At 38.6% G+C, this 18,572-nt stretch overlaps 1 protein-coding gene across 2 annotated transcripts in view; it reads left to right on the top strand.

Moving 5' to 3' along the window:
- Positions 1–18,572, top strand: part of GTF2E1 (general transcription factor IIE subunit 1) — a 66,948-nt gene that overhangs the window by 15,679 nt on the left and 32,697 nt on the right. For both annotated transcript variants that reach the window (XM_056109339.1, XM_056109340.1), the window contains exon 3: positions 17,966–18,167. In XM_056109339.1, the coding sequence (XP_055965314.1) occupies positions 17,966–18,167 (202 nt within the window). The remainder of the gene's footprint in view (positions 1–17,965; positions 18,168–18,572) is intronic.

Here is an 18,572-nt window from a genome sequence, read left to right as displayed (position 1 = left end):
TAATTACAAATATATGTTAGAGTTAACTTGAAATAAGTTTTGCTTTGGGGTCACACCTGTCATTGCCCAGGACTTAGTCCTTCTCTGCAATTAGGGATCGTTCCTGATGGGGCTTGGGGGATCATATGTAGTGCCAGGGATTGAACTTGGATCAGTTGCTCAGGTCCTGAAGAAGTTTTTAACAACTCCAAGTAAAGTAAGTTTCTGATGAAATAGACAATAGTAGGAATTCATCTCGTTCAGTGGTTAGTTTTGCCTTTGCAATATTCAAGTAAACATCATACCTACTTTGAATATTCTTTTTTATTATTATTTTTTTATGTAGGACTACTGCTATTTATTCAGCCACTGATTAGGCTGATTGAATTTGGCATGAACTCCACTGAATATTCTTTTCAAGTTTTTTTAGAATAATATCATATCCTGTAATTGGAGGTAATACTTTTTGGTAGAAAAAAGTCAGTTTCCTGATCTACATTACTGAAATATTTGTTCTTGTAATTTTAACCTAACATTTTCAAACTTCTCATTCCATATTTGTGAATTTGGTTGTTTTTGACCTTTAGATAATGTTTTTCTTGATAAAGTAGATTATTTTTTATTTCTTTCTAGTTAGGATAGGAAATACCTTCTAATTTTAAAATGTCTATAAAGCTAAACACACACACACAAAAAAAAACCTGATAAATTATTGTAAGAATATTTTGCTCAATTACTGATTTGTTATCTTTCTAGGTAAGTTCAGTGGTGTGGATTTTTTTTTAAACTGGGGAAGATAATTGTTAGAGTAAGGTTTAAAAAATTACACAAATACAGTAAGAAACGAGATACTTTTCTCCTCCTTTCCTTCTCTTCAAAATCTTTAGGTCTGATATTTTTTAGGTCTTTGCTGCTTTTTATCTTAAGGATTTGGGATTACAATCAACATTCTGTATTACCTTCCTTGAATTTTGATAGTGATTATATCAGAACTGACTTAGCTGTGAAGACTTGCTTTTTAATTTTGATGCTAGCATAACAAAACTATAGACTTACCTGTGCACACTACTTGTTGAATAATTTTGACTGTAGTCTAATTTAGATAATTTTTTGTAAGCTTTTTTATTCTTTTTAGTGCTGAACTTCAATTTGTTATTTTCCTTTCTGAGCATAGTGTATTCTTCCTCCCCCCCTCCCTACACCATCTAGCAATAATATATGGTCACATCAAATACAGATGTCTTTATTTGAGGAAAAACAAATTAATTTCATCAATATATTCATTTTTGATGTGTGGGATTGTAATGAGCATATCATTAGTACATTTGAAATCTTACAAATTTAAAGATAGATTAATCTTGCATGTTTTTCTTTTTGAATTCAAATAAATGAGTATTTTACAATGTTATCGGTTTAAACTGTACAATGCATTATGAAAAGATCATTTTTAAAATTTCTTTTTATTACAGTAAAAATTATTATATGAGATGTATAACTGTATTCCTGTCAAGTCTATTTTTGTTTTACAATAGCAGTTTTGTTTTGTTTTGTTTTGTTTTTATGTAGGAGTACTGCTATTTATTCAGCTACTGATTAGGCTGATTGAATTGAATAGCAGTTTCTTTTAAAGTGACTTTTTGAGAGCAACATTTTAAAGAATGCCCATGAACATTTTGAGTTATAAAAGTTACAATAAAAGACTTGATAATGCTTTTAAAAATATCTCAAGAATAAAGGTATAATTTCTGATACCAGTTTAGATAGAATTGACTGTTTCTGAAGGATTCAAAATAACACGTTTCCTTAGTTTTAAAAATACAATAACATTTGACTAAGAAATGATGAAATTGTGCAGTTTGCTGCTACATATATGGAACTAGAGGTATCAATCATGCTGAATGAAGTTAGAAGGTTGGGCAGACACATATGTGGGATATAACGAAACATAGGGAATAAATAACAGTTGACTGAAGGCAACAGAACCTGAGAGATAGTCTACAGAACTGAGCTTAACAAGAGTGGAAGCTGACGAGGGCCTGGTAGGTGGATGCAAGGGGACAGTGAGATAGTGGTAAAGGGAAATAGACACTTTGGTGGAAGATTATGGTGCTGGAACATTGTATGCATGAAACTAGTATTTAAAATTGTGCTTCTGCTGAAAAATTCTAAAATATGAATATAGGAATAAAGAAATAGCACAGGAGTTAAAGCACTTACTGTGCATGCAGCTGACCCAAGTTTTATCCCAAGAACCACATGTGGTTTGTTGATCTCTGCCAGGAGTGATTTCTGAACATAGAGCCAGGGGTAAGCCCAGAGCACCTCGAGATGTGGCACAAAAAACACACAAAAAGAATTATAAGTTTGTGGAAGAGTTCAATAGTAGAAAAATAAGGTAACAAAACTGAAAATCACTGTGCTAAAGCCAATTTTATTTAATAGTTTTTAATAACAATTTTGGACTGGAGCAATAGCACAGCTGGTAGGACATTTGCCTTTCATGCAGCTAACATGGCTGACCCGAGTTCGATTCCTCCACCCCTCTTGGAGAGCCCAGCAAGCTACTGAGAGTATCTCGCCTGCACGGCAAAGCCTGGCAAGCAACTTGTGATGTATTCGATATGCCAAACACAGTAAAAACAAGTATCATGATGGAGATGTTACTGGGCCCGCTTGAGCAAATCGATGAACAACGGGAGGACAGTGACAGTGACAGTAATAACAATTTTATATAGATTTTTATGTAGTTTTTTTAATGTAGCACTGTCGCACTGTCCTCCTGTTGTTCATTGATTTTGTTCGAGCAGGCACTAGTAACGTCTCCATTGTTAGACTTGTTACTGTTTTTGGCATATCGAATATGCCATGGGGAGCTTGCCAGGCTCTGCCGTGAAGGCAGGATACTCTTGGTAGTTTGCCGGGCTCTCCAAGAGAGACAGGAATCGAACCCTGGTCAGCCACATGCACTGCAAACACCCTACCTGCTGTGCTATCGCTCCAGCCTTTTTAATGTAGTTTTTAAAAAATACGTATTTTTCTTTTTAAAAAACTTTATGTAGCGTTCTATAAGAAACATTAGATTAAAAAAATAGCAGTCTTGGAGAGAGCCCTTAGTAGCCCATGGGACTGGAACATATATTTTGCATGCTGGAACCATGATTTTAATCCTTAGCACTGCATGTTTCCCCATGTTCCAGTAGTCTTTTGCCATGAGTAACTCCTGAGCACTAGTCAGTTCCTGGAGCATCAATTGGTATATAATCTCCCCTTGGTGGCAACTCTTGATTTTTCTTCTTTATGCTCTTTTATAGACTAAATTTCCTCTTATTACCTTTCTTTGTGAAACAACTGGTAGTTATGCATTATCTTATATTCCTACTCTATTTTATTCCTACATATACTATTATCTTACATTACACTCTTCTTACCTCATAGTAGTCCCATAAGACCAATGGATTTTTCTCAGAAAACTAGGAATTGAGCTCCCATTTGACCCAGTGATTCCACTTTTTAACATCTACCCGAAGGCTCCAAAAACACAATGAAAAAGACATTTGTACCCCTATGTTCTTTGTAGCACTGTCCACAATAACCAAATTCTGGAAATAACCCAAGTGTCCAAGAACAGATAGATGATTGGACAAAGAAACTATGGTATTTATACACAATGGAATGTTACTTGGCTATAAAAAAGATGAAATCATGCAATTTGCTGCTTTGTGGAAGGCTCCGGAGAGTATTGTGCTGAATGAAGTTAGAGACTCACACAGTATGATCTTCAGATGTGCTCTCTAAAGAAACATAATAGTGCAATAACAGAGTCCCAAAGGCAACAGAAACAAAGTACGTGAGAACTGGTCTTCAGAAGGAAGCTTGCAACTGGGGTAGAGGCTGAGGGAATAAGACAGGAAAGGGAACATTACAACAACTGGAGGGGAAGTCTTTAACTGGGAAGAAGAGAGTGGTCAAAGGTAGTGAAGTGTGTGTCAAAAGTTGTCACTGTCACTGTCCTCCCATTGTTCATTGATTTGCTCAAGCGGGCCCAGTAATGTCTCCATCATGAGACTTGTTGTTACTGTATTTGGCATATTGAATACATCACGAATAGCTTGCCAGGCTTTGCTGTGCTGGCGAAATACTCTTGGTAGCTTGCTGGGCTCTCTGAGAGGGGCGGAGGAATCGAACTCAGGGTGGCCATATTGGCTGCGTGCAAGGTAAGTGCCCTACCCGCTGAGCTATTGCTCCAGCTCGTGTGAAAAGTTATTTTTAAAAAGTGCCTTAGTGGCAGGCAGGTGAGTAGGTGGGTGGGAAATGAGCAGGAGGACATTGGTGGAGGGAAGTGGACACCAGTGAAGGGATTGGTGCTGCAACATATTCCTGAAACCCAGTCATGAATAACTTTGTGATTCATGCTGAATTGATTAAAAAATAAAATAAAAAAAAAACTCAGAAGCGAAGAAACTCCTAAATATCTTGTTGTTTGTGGTCATTAATGTTTCGTCAACTTCTCATTGTATTAGAATAGTTAATTAGAACTCTTTTTGTTTTGGAACCTTTTGCATGCATAATCTTTGTGGATTATAATAGAGTTACAGAGGCCCAAAGACAACAGAAACAAAGAAAATAAGAGTAATTTTTAAAAGGTTTTTGTTTTTTGTTTTTGTTTAAAGAATGATTAGAAGACTGTAGTGACAAGGTACAGACTGGCCTATCTAGAAAATAGGCTTTGTCTAATTATGCCATTGTTAGAAATACATTATAGCATAATGGGGAAGATGTGTAAGATACTTGGATTCAGGAAAGTGAGGCCTTTCCTAATGAACTAGTAAAACCCCTTTCTTTCTCCTTTTCCTTTCTCCTGTTTCTCTGTTATTTTTCTTATTAATAGATAATGTTATTTTGTTTGTTTGATTCGACTATTCCCCACTAGAAAGTGAACTCTTCAAAAGCAGCTCAGAGATGCTTAGATAGACATAGGATGACAGAATCTCGGAGACATCAAACTTGAAATGAATGGTTTTATAAACATTAAGTGATTACTGCATGCTTGTTACTAACTCATCTGTCTTAATGTGTCAGACTAACCAGAAGGATCAACAAATCCAGGGTTGATAACCGATAGGCATTAAAAGTAGAGAGAAAAAGAGTCTGTATTGTATAGACAGGACTAGGGTGAGTACAAGGAAATATTGTAAGATACCCTAGTTCTTTGGTGACTTGTAACTGTACAAACAAATGTACCATAATTGGATAGTACTATCATCTTCTTTATCTTAATTCTGGCCTTTGCCAAGCTTTGCCTAAGAAGCTTTATCCCTACTTCCATGTTCTTATCTCTAGTTAGAATGTTGTCTTTTCTGATTCATATTTTCTGTTTCTGATTTTGTTTTCTTAATTTAAATGTGTGGGAAGGGAAAGATGGCTGCAAATTTCACTTCCAATCTTACTCATTTTTTACTCATTTTTCAGTGTTAATGTTCTGTGCGCACTGATGTAGAGTGGTCCTGTTAAGCAAAGTTAAGGTATTTATCAGATTGATTACTTAACGCACTTCTCCACTGGGGCTGTGGATTAGAATTTCTTGGGAAACTTAAAAATTTACTGACTGAATCCCATTTCAGATCTATTAAATTATCATTTCTTGATTGGGGCACCTGGGTATTAATTAAAAATTCCACTTAGTGATTTTTTATGCAAATACACAGTTGAAAACTGCCATTGGAGACCATTTCAAGCCACTAAAGCAGATCAGTATTTAGAAAAAATCATTTTAATGCCTTTATGTACTTTCTCTAAATCCTACATTGACTTTTCCTTTTATTCAAGAATAAACTCAACAGTGAAGCTTGACATTTAGGATCCACAGGTGGCCGCCTAAGTTTATCCTAACAATTCTTTTTGAGACCTGTGTTTCTATTAGACTGAGATTATAGTTTAGCACTGGTTTCAATCATTTATCTCTCTTACGATGATTTAGAATGCCTTGTTTTCTTCCCCTTTATCACTGTAACAATTTTCCCCCTCTGAGTCCTTCTTCAAAAGTCACACTGTTTCTGTAAACTTTTTTTAGTAACCTCTGGTAGAATTCATCTACCTTCATTAAATTGAAGAACACTTATGTGCTTTGCTTTGATACTAATATCAGACCATGTGTATCTTCATTTATTTTTCACATCTTCTTGATGGCAGATTGTGTCTATGTGTGTTATACTACCACCAAATTACTAGAATGTTGTGTTGGACATGGTGTATGCTGAACTACCCACCTGCTTCTGATTTTGAGAAAATAAATGGATGTACATTTAAAAAAATGTTTATTAAAATCTATGACTGTTTTTGGTGTATATTAAGCCAGTCTTAAGTTGGTTACCATTAAGTATGGAACTTCCTAATATTCCTGGACTCCATATTTGAATCTTGACAGACTATCTCTTATTTTCAACTTTTTTTTTTTTTAATGATAACCAGAATCCAAGATGTGAAGCTAGTTTTCTCCCATGTAATGTTTTCCCAGCATAGTGATTGTTGAGAGACAGTTCTGTACTGGTCTTCCGCATGTTGTAGCTATCTTACAAACGGAGGTTCTAACTGCCTGCCTTTTTTCTATCTTTTCCGAGAATGTTTATGTACTGAGCAGCCTTGGAGGATGAAGAGATCATTTCTCTCCAGAGCATACATAATAAAGGTTGGCTTAAGTGTAACTTAAGTAGTGTCTTTTTCTAGAATATAAGCTTATCAGTGCTTTTCGAAAGCAAAGGATAGTCATGTTTTTGCCCATTATAAAAGTTGTTTTCTACATGAAGGATAAAAATCTTGGAATTTTTACAGTTTTGGAATGTAAAAAGCTACCTTCAGTCCTGCAAAATAGGCTTTTCTACAAATAACTTTTAAAATCAATATAAATTAAGTCTGGGTCTTTGGAAAGTTACCTGAATGAGGCTAGAATTCAGGTTTATTAGAACTGTATACTATGCTCTCAAATTCCTTCCTTTTTTTTCCCCCTATGAAACTAAATTTATTAAGTTATGGCACTATTTTTCTGAGATTCTGAGTGATGATTTTAACAATGATTTCTTTTTCTCTTTTTCCAAAATAAAAACATTGCTATTTTATATGAATGAAGCTATACTGACAAGCATTTTGATTTATTTAAGAATAAAGTTTGAAATATATATTTTCTTCAAAACAGAAAAGGTGGAATTTGGGAGAATTGTTTTTATTTGCCTGATATGACTAATTTTAATAAAATACAAGTTAACAAACTTCATAAGTCATAAAACTGTTGGATAGTGACAAATGTTTAGGAAAGAGAAATGTGAGTAGGACATTGTTGAAGTTTTAAATGGTCCAGGGAAGGAAGTTCTCACTGAGGTGACTTGAATGAAGAACTGAAGCGAGTTAGGAGACTGTCGGGAAAGATTTTCAAGCAGAGGGAACAGCATGTACAAAGGCCGGGCAGCAAAGGGTACCTTGTATAAGACTTTGAGAATGACTTACAATGCTTTGAAGACTTTGAAAAGATTATAGTGTTGCCTGTTGTCTTCTCTTTTAATGCTTCAAAGAAAACATTTCTTTGCTTGAGGAAAGGGATTTCTTCTTTAAAAAAATAATTTTGAGGGTCAAAGAGAAAGTATATCAGGTAGGATGCTTGCCTTGCATATGCACCCAATCCATGTTCCAGCCCTGGCATCACATACCATTATTGATCCCTGAGCACAGATCCAGGAGTGATTCTTAGTACTGCTGGGTGTGAGCCAAAAACAAACAAATAATTTTGAAACTGCTGACTAGATAGCTTCTCAGTGTTTCATTGACAGTTTTTGTAAGTTCCCCTTTTAGCAGTCGACATGAATCAACTATTAAAAACATCATTGTGTTTAATGATATTTAGTAGCTGTTAAACTTTTATGATTTATTATATAATTCTAAGTGGATTATGTTGTGGTGCTTGTGTAAGTTGAGGAGTTGAGTATATAAGGAGGATCACTGTTGAAACGAGAGGACTGAGGCAGTCTGGAAGAATCTTAAGATAGCATACCAACTAAAATCTCTTCGGTCAAGGTCATTAATCATCCATTGTTACTAAATTTTATTAAAAACTTAAAAAATTCTTACTGATCTTGAAAAATTAGCACTATATCATATCTTCCATGAAACAGCCTGTATCTGTTTCAAAGATTTCAGTTTCCTTGGGTTTATACCTTGGCCACTTATGCTGTTCATTCTCCATTTTCTCTATTGTTTTGTTTCAGTTCACAGATCACAGATCATCCTGTTATTCGTCAATTGCCTCGAGCAGGCCCCAGTAACGTCTCCTTCATCCTAGCCCTGAGATTATATTCAAGGCTCTTTAGGAGAATGAGACCCATCATTGTTACTGGTATTTGGCATATTGGGTATGACACAGGGGGTTTGCCAGACTCTGCCGTGTGGGCAGGTCACATTCGGGAGCCTGCCAGTTTGTCAAAGTAGGAATGAGATGTCATAATAAAAAATGTTAATAGTAACTTGTTTCAGTTACTATTAAAAAAAGGTAAAGGCCCTCCCGTTCATCGATTTGCTCGAGCGGGCCCAGTAACGTCTCCATTGGAGATTTTGTTGTTACTGTGTTTGGCATATCGAATACATCACAGGTGGCTTGCCAGGCTCTGCCGTGCGGGCGAGATACTCTCGGTAGCTTGCCAGGCTCTCCGAGAGGGGCGGAGGAATTAAACTTGGGTCGGCCATGTTGGCTGCGTTCAAGGCAAATGCCCTACCACTGTGCTATCGCTCCAGCCCCTTAGTTACTATTACCTTTTTTTTTTTTTGCTTTTTTGGGGTCACACCCAGCGATGCTCAGGGGTTACTCCTGGCTTTGCATTCAGGAATTACTCTTGGCAGTGATTAGGGGACCATATGGGATGCTGGGGATTGAACTCAGGTCAGCCTCATGCAAGGCAAACGCCCTATCCGCTGTACTATCGCTCCGGCTCCTGTATATTTAACTTTCATATCAAAATTCCACTCTTGGGCTTGAAACATTGTAATATGTTGCCTTCTAACAAACATAGTTTAATGGCCATTGGACATTTTGGATTCAGGTACCTAAAAGCTACTTCATATCTTTAGCTCACAAAGAAAAAATGAATTTGTTTTTTCACTTTTTAAGTCAGTAGTATCCTTTTCCAGTTAGTTAGGTTGATTGATGCCCATTCTCAAGATTGATGGATATATTCCTATAATATATATATATATATATTATATCCAACCCACACGGCAGAGCCTGGCAAACTATCTGTGGTCTATTTGATATGCCAAATCCAATAAAAAAATGGATCTCATTCCCCTGACCCTGAATACGGCAGAGTCGAGAAGGATGTGGAAGAAGAGGCTGATAAAATCCCAAGGCAGAAATAGGCTGCCAAAATGAAGAAAGACAAAAATGATTGTCTGTACTTTTAATGCATGTACGCTGGCATCTGATGCATCCATCGAGGACCTGATGGTACAAGCGTGAAAGATCAAGTACGACATCATTGGTCTGACCGAAACGAGAAGACATCAATAACATCACGCCGTTTTCGATACTGGAGAAGAACTGTTCCTTGGAACATGTGACAAAAGAGGCGTCGATGGTGTCAGTATCCTTGTCAACACAAACTTAGCCATGAGCATTGATTCATTCGAATGCCTAACAACCCGAATCAGACGATTACACTTGAATAGATGTGGCTCACTGCCGGCAGTTTCTATCTTTGTTGTCTATGCACCAACATCCAATTATGGTGAAAGAGAAATTGAGAAGTACTACATGGAGCTGGAGAAGTTCTATAAAGAAGATTACACCTTCTACACGATCATTTTCGGTGATTTTAATGCCAAGATAGGACCAAGACGATCAGCCGATGAACTCCACATTGGGACCCATGGACTAGAATGGAACGAACAGGGTGACAGACTGTCTGAGTTCATCATGTCAACCAAGACCTTCCATGGTAACTCACAGTTCCAAAAGGCTGAATCTAAACGTTGGACATGGGAGTCTCCTGGTGGACGGTTCCACAATGAAATAGACCACATCATATTCAATAGGCAGTTTTGCCTAACCAATGTTGCTGTTGTCCCAAAATTCCAAACGGGATCGAACCACCGTCTCCTTCGTGCAAAATTCTACCTCATAGAACGAGGAGAAAAGAATGCAAAGTTTAAGAAGAGAACTCCCAGAACGACCACCAACTGGGAGCTCTTTGGCTCTGTTGCGGCAACATGGGAAGATGCCATCATTGACAACATTGATGAGGAATATGATCGAATGATTCAGCACCTCCATGATTGTGCGAGGAATGCCAAGAGAGAGACAACCACAAAATACCGCCTTTCTTTGAACAGTCTTGAACTTATTCGCCAGTGTGGCTTGGCACATGCCTCAGGCAACCGCAAGCGAATGTCCGAGCAGGCAAAACAATGCAGAGAAGCCATCAAGGATGACCTCAAAGACAGGAGAGCAGCGGTGCGGGTAGATGCAGCAGGAGCCGGGAAAATTCGTAATGCCTGCCTGTCCTTCACCAACTACAAGACCAAGATGACTTCCCTCCGACATCCTGATGGATCTATCACATCCTCCAGAAGGGCAATGGGCAAGATTATTCATGACTTCTACTCAGATCTCTTTAATAGCCACGTCCACTTGCCCACATACCACATTCTGTATGATGGATATGTCGTTCCCAATGTCGTTCTCCCTTCTGAAATCCAACATCCATCTCGTCGGTAAAGAAACAAAGAGCACCTGGCCCAGACAAGATCAGACCTGAACACCTGAAGAACTTACCATCAGTACTCATCAATACACTGGCTCGACTGTTCACACGCTACCTGTCTGAATGCAAGGTTCCATCCCAATGGAAAACCAGCAGGACTGTACTACTATACAAGAAGGGAGACATCCACAACATTGGCAACTATCGCCCAATCTGCCTATTGTCTGTCATCTACAAATTGTTCACTCGAATCATCCTGAATAGGATTAGCAGAACACTAGATGAAGGACAACCATGTGAACAAGCCGGATTCCGAAAAGGATACAGTACCATCGACCATATCCACATGATTAATAAGCTCATTGAGGTTTCTCAGGAGTTCAAGATGCCACTCTGTCTAACGTTCATTGATTTAAAGAAGACCTTTGATTCTGTTGAGAAGGAAGCGGTCATAGAAGCCCTAGCCAATCAGGGCGTACAAACTCAATACATCAGGATCCTTCGTGAGCTCTATTGCGGATTCACTACCAGGATCTCACCATTCTACAAAGAAGTAATCATCCATGTCAAGAGAGGGGTACGGCAGGGTGATACCATTTCACCAAAACTCTTCAGTGCCACCCTCGAGAACATCATGCGACGACTGGAATGGGAAAGAATGGGAGTGAAGATAGATGGTCGGCAACTATACCACCTCCGCTTTGCTGATGACATCGTTCTAATAACACCAAACATCAGCCAAGCAGCACAGATGCTGACCGACTTCGACCGTGAGTGTGAAAAGGTTGGTCTACAGCTGAATTTTATGAAGACCATGTTTATGAGAAACAGCTTCGTTCCTGACGCTCCATTCGCTCTGAACGGAACCACCATTTCCGAATGCAAGTTATATATACCTAAGTCGAGAAATCAACATGATGAATGACCTGGCACCTGAGTTGCGCAGGGGTAAGAGAGTGGCTTGGAATGCCTTTAAGAGCATTGAAGAAATAACTAAGAGGACAAAGAACCTCCAGCCACGAGCACATCTCTTTGATTCCACTGTTCTTCCTGCATTAACATATGCCTCAGAGACCTGGGCCCTACGAAAACAGGCTGAGAACGCTTTCGGGTCTCTCAAAGAGGAATCGAAAGAGCTATGCTTGGAATATCACGATTCACTCAAATGAGAGATAGAATCCGGAGTTCTGATCTTTGTCAACGCTCAAGAATCAGGGACGCTGTCTCATTTGCCAAGGCATCAAATATCAGATGGGCTGGACATGTAATGAGGTTTACAGATGACTGCTGGACTAGAGCCATTACTGATTGGATTCCACGGGACGTCAAAAAATCGCGTGGACGCCCACCTACAAGATGGTCAGACTTCTTTGTCAAGACCCTGAATGATCGGTTTGAGGCTCTGTATGTTCCTAGAATGAACAGATGCCACTGGGCTACGCTAGGACACAACAGAGATGAATGGAGATGTTACTGGCACCCGCTCAAATAAATCGATGAATAACGGGGGATTAAGTGATCAAGTGACTGTGAATGGAATTTTTTTTTCATATCACTTCCTTCTCTCTCATTATTTGCATATAGGAAAGCCATGGACTTTTGGGTATTGATTTTATAGCCTGTGACTTTACTATACAAGTCTACTGTTTCTAGGAGTTTCTTGGTACAGGCTTTCCGGTTCTCTATGTATAGTATCATGTCATCTGCAAATAGTGAGAGCTTGATTTCTTCCTTTCCTATCTGGATGCACTTAATATCTTTTTCTTTCCTGACTGCTATGACAAGTACTTCCAATGCTATATTGAATAGAAGTTGTGAGAGTGGGCATCCTTGTCTTGTCCCTGATATTAGAGGGAAGGCTTTTAGTTTTTCCCCATTGAGAATAATGCTTGCTGTAGGCTTATGGTAATGGCTTTGACTATGTTGACGAAAGTTACTTCTATTCCCATTTTGCTGAGAGTTTTCATCATAAATGGGTGCTGGATCTTGTCAAATGCTTTCTCTCCATCTATTGATATGATCATATGGTTCTTTTCTTTTATTGATATGATGGATTATGTTGATTAACTTGTGAATGTTAAACTATCTTTGCGTTCCCAGTATGAATCCCACTTGGTCATGGTATATGATCTTTTTGATGAGTTTTTGGATTCTATTTGCTAATATTTTGTTGACGATCTTTGCATTGGTGTTCATCAGGGGTATCGGCCTGTAATTTTCTTTTTTTTGTGGTTCCTTTGTCTGCTTTTGGTATTAGGATGATATGTGCCTTATAGAAACTTGGAGTGTTTCTCTTTCTTCAGTTTCCTGGAAAAGCTTGAAAAGAACTGGCAATAGGTCTTCTTTAAATGTTTTGAAGAATTCTGTAGTGAATCATCTGGAACTGGGCTTTTGTTTTTGGAAGACTTTTGATTATTGTTTCAATTTCCTTGATAGTAATAGGTCTATTCAGGTATTCCAAATCTCCTTGGTTAAGCCTTGGGAGATTATAGGACTCTAGGAATTTATCCATTTCTTCTAGGTTCTCTTCTTTCATGGCAAACAGGCTTTCAAAGTAGTCTCTGATGACCCTTTGAATTTCTTTGGTTTCTGTTCTGATGTCCCCCTTTTCATTTCTGATGATTTGGCTTATTAGGGGTCTCTCTCTCTCTTTCTCTCTCTCTCTCTTTCTCTCTCTCTCTCTCTTTGTGAGTCTTGCTAATGGTTTATCAATCTTGTTCATTTTTTCAAAGAACCAGCTCTTGGGTTTCATTGATCTTTTAACTTGTTTTTATGGGAATCCAGCTCATTGATTTCTGCTCTAAGTTTTATTATTTCTTTCCTCCTGTCTGCTTTGAGCTCCTTTTGTTGATCATTTTCTAAGATCTTAAGCTAGTGAAGTCAAGTTATTTATGTGGACCTTTCCTTCCTTCCTGAGAACCCTTTGCAGAGCTATACAGTTTCCCCTTAATACTGCTTTAGCTGTATCTCACAACTTCTGGTAGCTTGTGTCATTCTCATTTGTTTCCAGGAATCTTTTGAGTTCTTCCTTGATTTCCTCTCTGATTCACTCGTTCAACATTGAGCTGTTTAATTTCCAGGTGTTTGATTTGATTCTCCGTTTCTGTCTGTGATTAACTTCTATCTTAAGTGCATTGTGGTCTGAAAAGATAGTTGATACAATTTCTATCTTCTTGATTTTGTTGAGGTATGTTTTGTGTCCCAGCATGTGTTCTATCTTGGAAAATGTGCTTTGTGCACTGAAAAAGAATGTGAAAAAGCTTTTGAAGGATGAAAAGCCCTGTATACATCTATTAGCCCTCTCTCTTCCATTTCTTCCTTCAGAGCCAGTACTTCATTGCTGAGTTTTAGTCTTGTTGATCTACCAAAAAGTGATAAGGTGGTGTTGAAGTCTCCGACTACTATTGTGTTGCTACCAATGTCTTCCTTGAAGTCTGTTAGCAGTTGTTTTCAGTTTTTTGCTGGCCTCTCATTGGGTGTGTATATGTTTAGGAGTGTGATTTCTTCCTGATGTACGTATCCCTTGATTATTTAAAAAATGCCCTTCACTGTCCCTTCTAGTCTTTTTCATCATGAAATCTATGTTGTTGGATACTAATATGGCCACCCCAGCTTTTTTTGAGAGAGTTGTTTGCTTGAAAGATCATTTTCCATCCTTTGACTTTGAGTCTGTATTTGCTCTGATTATTCAGATGTGTTTTTTGTAGGCAGCACAATGTTGGGTTCTTTTTTTTTAAATCCTTTTTGACACTCTGTGTCTCTTAATTGGTGAATTTAATCCATTGACATTGAGAGAGATTATTGTCATGGGGTTTGTGTCATCTTCCTTAGAGGTTATTGTGCTTGTAGGGCTTTGTCTTGTCTTACAGTAGCCTCAGTCCCTCTTCCAAGGTTGATTTTTGAGTCTGTGAAGTTCCTGGATGAATAAACAAAAGATTGCTCGATTTGCTCGAGCGGGCCCAGTAACGTCTCCATTGGAGACTTTGTTGTTACTGTGTTTGGCATATCGAATACTCTCGGTAGCTTGCCAGGCTCTCCGAGAGGGGCGGAGGAATCGAACTCGGGTCGGCCATGTTGGCCGCTTGTAAGGCGAACGCCCTACCGCTGTGCTATCGCTCCAGCCCTAAACAAAAGATAAACATGGATAAACATGGATAAACAAAAGAGCTGTTTTTTTATCCATGAAATAGTGTACTGTTCCTTTGAGTCTGCGTGAGAGTCTATCCGGATATTCTTGGGGAGGCGTTCATTTCATTGAGTTTTTTTCATTATATCCCACCACTATCTTTGGGATTAGACTGTTTCCTCTGATAAATCTGCTGTAAATCTAAGGGATGCTCCTTTGTATGGGATTTCCTTCTTTGACCTTGCTGCTTGCAGTAGTGTATATCTGTGGCATTCGTTGTTCTAATTTTGATATGTCTTGGAGTCTTTTTATGAGCATCTCTTATAGCTGGTACCCTTTGGGCTTCTTGGATCTCAATTCTTCAGCTCTGGGAACTTCTAAGCAATGATATCTTTAACTGTTACTGCTTCACTGTAGTTGCCTCCCTCTCCTTTTGATACTCCGATGATTCTTGTTCCTCTTGAATTCATCCCCTAGGTCTCTTATTCACCCTTGTGCTATTTTGAGGTCTTTTTCCATTATATATTGTTGCCTTTTTTCTTTTTTTTTTCTTTTTGGGTCACACCCAATAATGCTCAGGGGTTACTCCTGGCTTTGCACTCAGGAATTACTCCCAGCAGTGCTGGGGGGACCATATGGGATGCTGGGGATCAAACCCAGGTCAGCAGCGTGCAAGGCAAATGCCTAACCTGCTGTACTACTGCTCCGGCCCCACTTCTGTGCTCTCTGCACCTCATCTGCAAGCTCATTGATTCTGTCTTTGGTTCAAGTCATTCGACTGTTGAGGGCACCCGCTGAGTTTTTTTTTTTTATTTCATCTACGGAATCCTTTATTAGTGACAGTTCTGCTTGTAGCTTTCTTATTTCTACTCTCATTTCTTCCTGTATTTTATTGGTTGTCCATTCCACTGCTTCTTTCATATTCTCCTTTTATTTACTGGATGCCTGTATCACCTTTCTTTGAGCTCATTGAACAGCCTCAACATTTCATCTCTGAATTCTTTATCAGAGAGATTGTATTTGTGGGTATTTCCTATTGAGGCTTCAGGACTCTTTTCTTCATCTAGTCCTTGTGGGATCCGCACTGCTTCTTCTTGTTGCTGTGGTAGTATGGAGGTAGGTAGCTCCAGTTCACTATCAGTGCCCCCCTCTCACTGCGAGGGAGGATTCTAGATGGGCACAGTCTATGGTGGTCTCCTTTTTCCCCTTTAAGAATACGACCTCTTTGGTGCTCCTCTGTGCCTTATGTGAGGGCCTCTACTGCAGCTTCAAGGGATGTGTTCTTTTACATTAGGCTTGTTCAGATTCTTGTGCTCATCATTTTGGTGAGTTTTGGTAGTATTTTGATTGGAATAGGCTAGTGGATTATCGGCCTAATGTGTTTGGGATAGCCAGGCTGTCCTCATCAGAAGTAGGTAATAGAGGTTGAGATGTGAGTGCAAAGCTCTGGGAAAGGGGAGAATAACTGCCACCCTGGAGGCCACACTTCTGCCACCTCTGTACCTGTGGGGGGGGGAGCACTTTGGTGCCTGTGCGGGGTTAGCAGTTCACTTCTGGCTCATTCCTAAGACTTGCAGTGTCCCCTTTGGCCTAGGTGCTCAGAAGGCACCTCAGCCGAGAAGGGGGTCTTCAGGTTCTCTGGGTCTGCTTGCTGGGCACCAAAAACTGCGAGCATTTTAAACAGAAAACATTATACAAATAAAATCAGCTTTAATGTCTATATGTGGTTTGAGTTTGCTACAGATAAAAGACTGATTGGGTTAAAGTTTGGGAGCAGATTGTGTGGGGTGTTTATTATTAGGATAAGAAATTTAGATTTGAAGCCTTGGGTTTTAAAAAATCTTCAGCTATCAGACTTCGTTTTGTTTTTATGGGGTGTTAGGGATTGAACCTGCGATGGCTGTGTGCAAGGCAAGCACCTTACCCTCAGTATTCTTTATTTTTAATTTTATTATTATTATTATTTTGACATTAGGGCCACATCTGGCAGTGCCCAGAGCTGACTCCTGACTCTGTATGCGGGGGGGGGGGGGGGGGGGGTGGGGGGAGGCCCGCTAACCACTCTCCGGCCCGTGGAGGTGAGGTGGCCCTAGGGATTGATTCGTTGGTGCAAGGAGGAACCAACCGAATGAACACAAGACACAAGAGACAGAGTGCAGTTTAGAAACAGAGAGGAAAAGGGACAGAACTTTATTGAGGGCTACAGGCTGTTTATATAGGGTCCGGGCAGCCCAGTCAGGAGCAGAAGCAATATAACTATACATGGTAAGGTCAGCAACAAGAGCTTTACCTAGCATTCAAGGTAAATATTTGTATATCAGAGGGTCCTAAGCTTTACATAGCATTCTAGGTAAACATTTGTACATCAAAGGGTCTTATGGCAGTAGATGCATCCTGGAGGTCACTATAGATAAGGTCAGTTAAGATAAGACAAAACAAGATAAGATAAGATAAGGTCAGCTGATGTATGTGGCTATAGATCAGGCATCCTCTGAGGTCAGGAAGTCCTGGGAGACTGTCACCAATGTGACAGATCTACTATACCAGATAGTTATTTTTATTGAAAAAATTTTGTTAATAATGATAAGCCGAACATTGTAAACCATTTATAGATACATATAAGTCCAAGTGAACTAAGGAGGTCATCCTAAGTACACAGCTTTAGAATTTGATGCAATAATTAATATAATTTCTCAGAAAGTATAGCTTTCCCATAATTTTGATCCAAATATGTAACATAAAAAGAAAGCTATTGTAAAGAGTACAGTTTTTTGTGGTAAATTATGAATAATTTTTTTCTATAGAAAAAATATAAAACATAGTAGAAATGTAATTAAAACTTTTGTTGTAATTCTGGGTGAAATTATTTGGAAATGGATTAAAATGATAGAGATTAAAATGGATAGAGAGATGTATAGTTACATGAAAAATATGTCAGGTGCTAATTGTAGAATCTAGATGGTGACACATGGGTATTCATTAAAACATTTCAAATGTTTTTGTATATTTGAAGGTTTTACTAATAATATTGGGGGAGAAAATGAGCCAAAACTGTTCTCTAAAGACTGTTCTTGAGGATTTCACTTCTCTGACTTGAGACCTTGTTTTGTTTTCTACATAGGAACTTTCCGTTGTACCTTTTGCAGAACAGAAGTAGAAGAAGATGAATCAGCAATGCCCAAAAAAGATGCACGCACGCTTTTGGCAAGGTTTAATGAGCAAATTGAGCCCATTTACGAATTATTACGGGAGACAGAAGATGTGAACCTAGCCTATGAAATACTTGAGCCAGAACCCACAGAAATACCAGCCCTAAAACAGAGGTAAGTGAAGGGCTTATGCTCTTACTGGGAACTCTTTTATGCTCACCCTTCTTCTAACTCCTTAAACTTTGGAGAGTAGCAAGGACTGGGTATATAATATACCAGGAATTCTAAGAGTATAATGTTACACAGAGTCTACACTCTGCCACACTTGTCTTACTAACTTAAGCCTGTGATGAAATTTGTATGGAATGGAGAACAGTGTGGGCCTTAGGCAAAAAAATCTTAAAATAGTCATATTTGATTTTAAATACTCTCTTTGCTGAAGCCTACTGCAACTCATTTAATTGTTAGCTGAATTAAATTGGTTGTGCCTGTTGGGTAATATTTGATTTTTCAAAGCCACTTTCTAAAAACGGTTTTTTTTTAAAGAAATAAAGTTTTTTCTTTTTTGTTCTTGAAGCA

Source organism: Sorex fumeus, unplaced genomic scaffold (assembly GCF_029834395.1).
Source record: "Sorex fumeus unplaced genomic scaffold, SorFum_2.1 ptg000265l, whole genome shotgun sequence".
NCBI classification, from domain to species: Eukaryota; Metazoa; Chordata; class Mammalia; order Eulipotyphla; family Soricidae; genus Sorex; species Sorex fumeus.
This window is presented reverse-complemented; position numbering and strand designations above follow the sequence as displayed.